At 27.0% G+C, this 6,732-nt stretch overlaps 1 protein-coding gene across 1 annotated transcript; it reads left to right on the top strand.

Moving 5' to 3' along the window:
- The first annotated feature begins 3,867 nt into the window (after positions 1-3,867).
- On the top strand, positions 3,868-4,224 carry LOC123219640. The gene has a single exon (XM_044641642.1). The coding sequence runs from the start codon at positions 3,868-3,870 to the stop codon at positions 4,222-4,224; it is 357 nt and encodes a 118-aa protein (XP_044497577.1).
- Positions 4,225-6,732: the final 2,508 nt, after the last annotated feature.

The raw sequence follows: 6,732 nt of genomic DNA, 5'->3' as shown, positions 1-6,732 counted from the left end.
GTTTGAAATAAATAAATAAATATAAAAATGCCTTTATAATGTAAAATATCCAAAAACCCCCCATATTTATCTAAAATTATTTTCACCCTCATAATGAGTGAAGGGAGTTATATAAATAAAGGGAAGGGTAATTTTGACATTTTATAAAAAGTTTGAAATAAATAAATAAATATTAAAATGCCTTTATAATGTAAAATATCCAAAAACCCTTCATAGTTATCTAAAATTACATTAAAACCCTATAGTAAATGGGAGAGTTTATAAATATGAGGATAAGGGCAGTTTTGGTATTAAAAAAATTCATAGGCATTTTTTTTTTTAGAACAGTAATTTTGGGCATTTTGGCTTGGAAATAGTGATTTTGGGTATTTTTGCTTAATGGGAGGGCATTTTGGCCATTTTCTAAAATTTCCCTAAACAATAACCTGACTATATCAAATAGATATATCAACCAGATCAAGACAAATAGAACTCTGATCTAAAACATAAGACAAAGGCCAATTTAATATTGTAGTATATCGAGTCTAACCTATGAGTTTTCCAAACCGAGTCATGGGCATTAATATTAAATGTATAGATCAATCCAATCCGACCCGACCCATCGCTATTAAAAAAAATAAAAATTAAAACAAATATCTAATGCCCTTCTGCCAAAGGCAAAAGCCTTGTGGCAAAATAATCTGGCTTTTGCCTTAGCAGAAGCCTTTAAGGTTTTTTTTTTTTTTTTAATTTATTTATTTTTTTCTATATAAACCAATCTAACTCTTCTTCAATCTCAATTTCTCTCAATCTCAATTTTTTTATTATATTCTCAATCTCATTTTCTCTCATCAACTCTCTTTTGGAAACTATTTAAATTCACAAATAATAATTTTTTGTATTTATAATTTCATTTTTATTTCAATTTTATCATTACAAAATATTACAAATGAGTCTAATGTCAAAAGAATTCAAAGATTTGGATGTTAAAAATGAGTAGATAAATAATATAGTATATATATTTTATTTATATTTGTAATTTATATAGTATATAAATTAATTTATTTGTACTATATTATAAACTTATAATATTTTTTATCACCTAGTCACAATATTTCATCGTCACAAATGAGAGATTATAAATAAAATATTTGAGGTATTGTCTCTGGTTTTAATAATTGAAAAATAATTTGTATTTAAAAATTTTAATTAAATTAAAAAAAATTGTTTTACGGGTCGACCCATTTAAGGCCCACCCAACCTTATATATATAGGGTCGAGCTTTGGGCCTTAAAAAATGTATGGGCCTTCTCGACCCATAAACTTGATGGGTCGAGTTGGAGTTGGCCCGATCCAGCCCATTGCCATGTCTGATATCAAACATTACTGAAATGGTATATACAGTTTGATTCGGTATCAACTGAAAGTTTTTATAAACTAAACTTAAAAAAAAAAATAGTTTAAAAAATTTTCAAACTACGCTAAACAAAATTATTTTATGTTTTAAACTAAATTGAAAAAATACGATTTAGGTTACAATTTAAATCATAATTATCAATATCCTACAATACATGATACAGATGGAAACCCATACATGTCATAATATGTATTAAATTAATACGATATAGTAAACGTATCTTATGATACAATATATATTACCGATATGAATCAATACACTTTTTTTTTTTAGAGATAAGATATATCAATTATAATTTTCTATTATTTCAATTTTTAAAAGGGGCATCATACGATACAACATACAATATGAAAAATTAAATTTTTGATATATAATATATAAATATATATTTGTATTTGTACTTTTAACCCCCCAAAACCACAATCTAAACTGAAAAAAAAAATGTTTGAAAAATTTTCAACCCAAATCAAACTATTTTACAAACTAAACTAAACTAAATTATAATTTTTAAACGATTTGATTTGGTTTTACGATAAGAACCGAATTATGCATAACCCTGCATTGGTGAGTTGATTCGAGCCATGTTTGAAATTTCAGTTTGAGCGCTTATTTATCTTTCTGACAATATTATTCATTTTGCCTATGTAAATTGATATTTACTAAAATTAGGCAAACAATTAATCACAATAATATCAAATACTGTAATTAAAAAAACTCATAAAATAAATTCACATAAAAATGCAAAATATTCTTTAAGTCTTATTTTATATCAAATAAATATAAAACTTTAAATATGAATAAACATTGTTTTCGAATTTTACTAACCCTAAATTTGCCTAATCTATTCCCAAAAAATTAAAACTCGCACTTATCACATATTAATTGAACTTAGACATACTTGATTCCATTAGTGATCTGGTATAAGATTTTGTTTTTGGCTTGATTATTGAAAAACGGTTTTAGTTTTTCTCCTTTCTCCCGTAGACCTTTCTTACGTAAAATTGATACTGAAATAATTTTAATCTCATTTTGACAGAGAGAAAACTAGTCTTATATAATTATTAAAAAAACATAAATTACACTCCCATCAAAGTATATTATACTACATAAATTATTTTAAATTGATTTATAATACTTTAACTTATAATTTATAATTAAACTTATACTTTATATTAATTACATATGAATTATATTAATGAAAATATTTTTTAGTATTGTTTATCCCATCAATAATCGTTTTACAAAATTATGTATCAATTAGAATGAATTCGAATGATTTATTAATGATTCGAAATGATCTCAAATAGACTTTTATTCAAACACAATACTGAAATTAAATTTGTTAAACTCATAGGATAAAATTAACAATATAGTTAATTATAAATAAAAAATGGGTGAGATTGGTAGCCAGGCTTATGAGAATAAAATTTGTGTGGTGACGAAGAAGCATGACTCAATGACAAATATAGAGTCGTCATTGTATGCGTAACACTCATATGATAATATTAAATTATTCTGAAAAAAAACTATATATGTTATGTCCGTACCTTTTACATTCATAATTTTAAAAAGAAATTGACGATTCCATCATTTAAAAATAATAAATGGGTTCACATGCAAATCGAAATAGTTAATTTATTATTAATTCTCACCCAAGGTTTTATTAAATTATTTTTCACACTTTAAGTTTTAAAAAAATCATTTTTCCACCCAACTATTAGAGTTAAGTATTAGTTTTATTTTATAAATGCATTTATATCATGTTATTTAACTATTATAAAAGAATCAACATCACTTATATTCCTGAAAATATAAACAAATTACACATTAACCTTATGTATTTTAATTTTTTATTTTTTCTCTCTAATTTTATTTCACCTTAAATAAACATAAATATTAATGGTTAATAACAACATTTATGATCTAATTTTAGTGGAAATCACACAAAAAAACAGTGCAATTTCAACGTTGGTCTTTTACCAAATTTATAAAAAAATTTAAAAGGTGAGTGAAAAATAACTTTTTCAAATTTAAAAGATAAATATGTATCGTTTCATCAAACCTTTGGTGGAAATTAGTCATTTTGCTCTAAAATCATCTATGGAGATGTGTTGATTATTAAATATTTCATTTTAATTAATATAATAATTAATAATTAGTATTCCAGATTTTATAATATAAAAAAGAAATCACAGAAAAAACAAATTCTTACATAAATGTTTTAACTATTAGTTTGGTTTGATTATGACTTTGCATCTCACATGTCACATTTTAATCTCAAATATTTGAATTTTTTATATAATAATATAAAAAATTCTATTCAATAAATAAACAACAATAATAAAAGAATCAATAAATTAATAAATATATATAAAAAAATAAAGCATTATGAAATAATTTCTATATATTTTATGATATCCTATATAATACCACCTGTCGTCTCATTTCTCTCCTCGCATATCTTCATCACCATGGCACAAGATTCCCAAGGCAAGCCCCCCACCACAAACCGCCGGAGAATAATCCTGAGACGGCGGCGTAAACTGCCGGTGATTCGCCTGGGAGGGAGCGCCAGCGACAAGGCGAAGAGAGGGATATTTATAGTGAGACTAATGAGGAGGATGAAGCTGCGGTGGCTGAAGCTGCATTACATACGAATGATAAAGAAGCTGAAGCAGTATTATCGAGCCATGGTTAAGGATCTGATGGAGGCAAGTTCAAGTATTGAAATGTTTCAGCAGAGAGCTTTAGCTTTCTCCACCTTCCCGTCTACGGCGGTGGCCGGAGCAACAACAGGTCGTGGTAGTGACGCCGCGTTGTTCATGTAAACTCTATGTAAGTAAATAATTCTAGAAGTTTTTTGGTTTTATTCTTACTTAATGTAGATTATTATGAATAATTATATTATTCTACGTAGCTTAATCTCGTTAAGAATGTTAATAAAATGGTGGTTGCAGTGTGATAGCACCATGATTTATTTTTAATTATTTAAGCGTTTCTCTCCTCTGGGAGCCAATTTTTTATGTATATCCGATAGGATAAGAGACATGAGCAATGCTATATGTGTATATTTTTTGTTCAAAATTTGGGTACACAAATTATGTGTAATTATATAATTGGATATTGTTTTATCAATAAAACTATGTATACCCATTTTTGATACACAATTTATGTACACAGATGAGGTGATATCATGTGATTGGATGTTTCTTTATCATATGATGATACATGTTTTAAAATCACCTAATTACATGATGACACATAACTGTGTACATGAATTATGTACCAAAAATGGGTACACATAGCATTGCTCTTGTTTTATTTCTAATTCAAAATACTCTAATCATACATCATTTGTGTATAAAAAATGTGTACAAATAATTTTATCGGTCATAGGACTTATTCCCACCCGATTTTGATGCGTTTTCAAAGTCACACCAACGGGGTTTGAAAAACTCAAAGTGTCACTCAATGGTTAACTACAATTGAAATTTTCTGTTAGAGATAGAAGTAAAATCATTATTTTATTAATAATATTAAAAAAATATAAAATTTATTATATTTTCCCCCAAGTGTTAAAAGCTAACAACTTCACATTTGTCTAAAGTTTTCTAATTTTGAAAAATCACATTTTTTTCCCAAACCAAGGGTTTTTTTCTTCACCCTTCTGACCACAATCTCCAACTCCGACAATCTTCTCTCTCCACTTAAACCATTGGTTGACACACCTTAAACCATCTTCAATGAAAAGATCATATCTTTTCATCAGAAATGAAGAGATCTGCTTCATCGGAGACGAAGAGATCTATTCTAAATCTCTTTATCTCCGATAAAGAGATCTGCTCCAGATCTCTTCATTTCTAATGAAGAGAGCTAATCTCTTCGTCAAAGATGGCTTATGGTGCATTGACCAACCATTTAGGGTGGAGAGGGAAGATCGTCAACATCGGATGGGTGAAGAAAAAAACATTAGGTTTGAAAAAAAAATGCAACTTTTTAAAGTTAAAAAACTCTAGACAAGGGTGAAGTTATTGGTTTTTAAAACTTATGAGGGAAATAAAAGAGTGTTATGTTTTTTTTAATGTTATTAATAAAATAATGATTTTACCCTTGCCATTAATATAAAATTCTAATGGTAATTAGCCAATGGGTGAGATTTTAGGTTTTTCAAATCATGTTAGTCACCACTGCCAATGGTCAGAAATGGTAACAACTGGGTTCTCTCTCACTCTTTACTTCTCTCTCCACCCGGTCCATCCTTAACTATCATTGATTATTATTTAATTCGTCCTCATCATCAAAGACGATGACGTTTGACGATAGCCAAGGATGGATCGGGTGGAGAGAGAATTCAAGAGAGAGAGAGAACATAGTCATCATCGTTGCCATCTCCGGTTGTCGATAGTGGTGATTGAAAAACTTTAGGGGAAAATGGTTATTTTTCAAACTTTGCATGGGATAAAATTATTAGATTTTTTAAACCTAAAGAGGTGAATGTGATAAATTTTTAGTTTTTTTTTTATTTTTTTACTAAATAATGATTTTACCTCTAATAATAACATAAAAATTAACAAATTGATGGGTATTTGAGCTTTTTAAAGTTAATCAGTGACAACCTAGGAAAAGAGTATTTTTGGGTGGGTTAAGTCTTTTGGCCTTTATAATATATTAATCTACTCAATTGATATTTTGCTTTTTGTTATTTTGGTATTTGAATTGCATATCATATCACATATCCATACTCAAATTTTTCTTATTATATATTGTTTATCATACCATATCATATGATAGATCTTTTTAAAAGTAATAATTAAATAATTATAAATTTAACTTTTCATGTTATGATCTTGGAATATATCACAATCATATTTTAAAAATTCAAAATTATTAAGATATATCTCTACCACATCATCATTTCTAAAAAAAAAATGTATTAATCTATACTAATAATATATATTATATTATTCAATATGTATAATATCGTACGATATACTCACCTTATCATACCAATTTTTGATACACTTTAGAATACCTATCTTTTTTTTTTTTACATGTATTGTATCATAGCATATGATATATAATATGTATATTAAGATACTGATAACCATAATTGTTATGTGATGAAGTAAATAATATTAATGTTCAAATTTATATTTGTTATGTAGTTAAGATTACCACTTGAGAATGGTGTCATAAATAACACCTAGTCACTAGATGATGAACATTTAGCAAAGTGGCCAATGTCATGACACATCACCAAGCTAGATGCATGTTTTGTAACTAAATGTATATTCCAATCAATGAGCATTGAGAAACAAATTTGCCTCACATAGAAA

The sequence above is a fragment of the Mangifera indica genome, chromosome 6 (assembly GCF_011075055.1).
Source record: "Mangifera indica cultivar Alphonso chromosome 6, CATAS_Mindica_2.1, whole genome shotgun sequence".
NCBI lineage: Eukaryota > Viridiplantae > Streptophyta > Magnoliopsida > Sapindales > Anacardiaceae > Mangifera > Mangifera indica.
The sequence above is the reverse complement of the archived record's forward strand: the minus strand, read 5'-3'. Positions and strand labels throughout refer to the sequence as shown.

What these genes read in the sequence shown, in the direction of transcription:
- LOC123219640 (XM_044641642.1), top strand. Translation starts at nt 3,868, where the DNA reads ATGGCACAAGATTCCCAAGGCAAGCCCCCCACCACAAACCGCCGGAGA.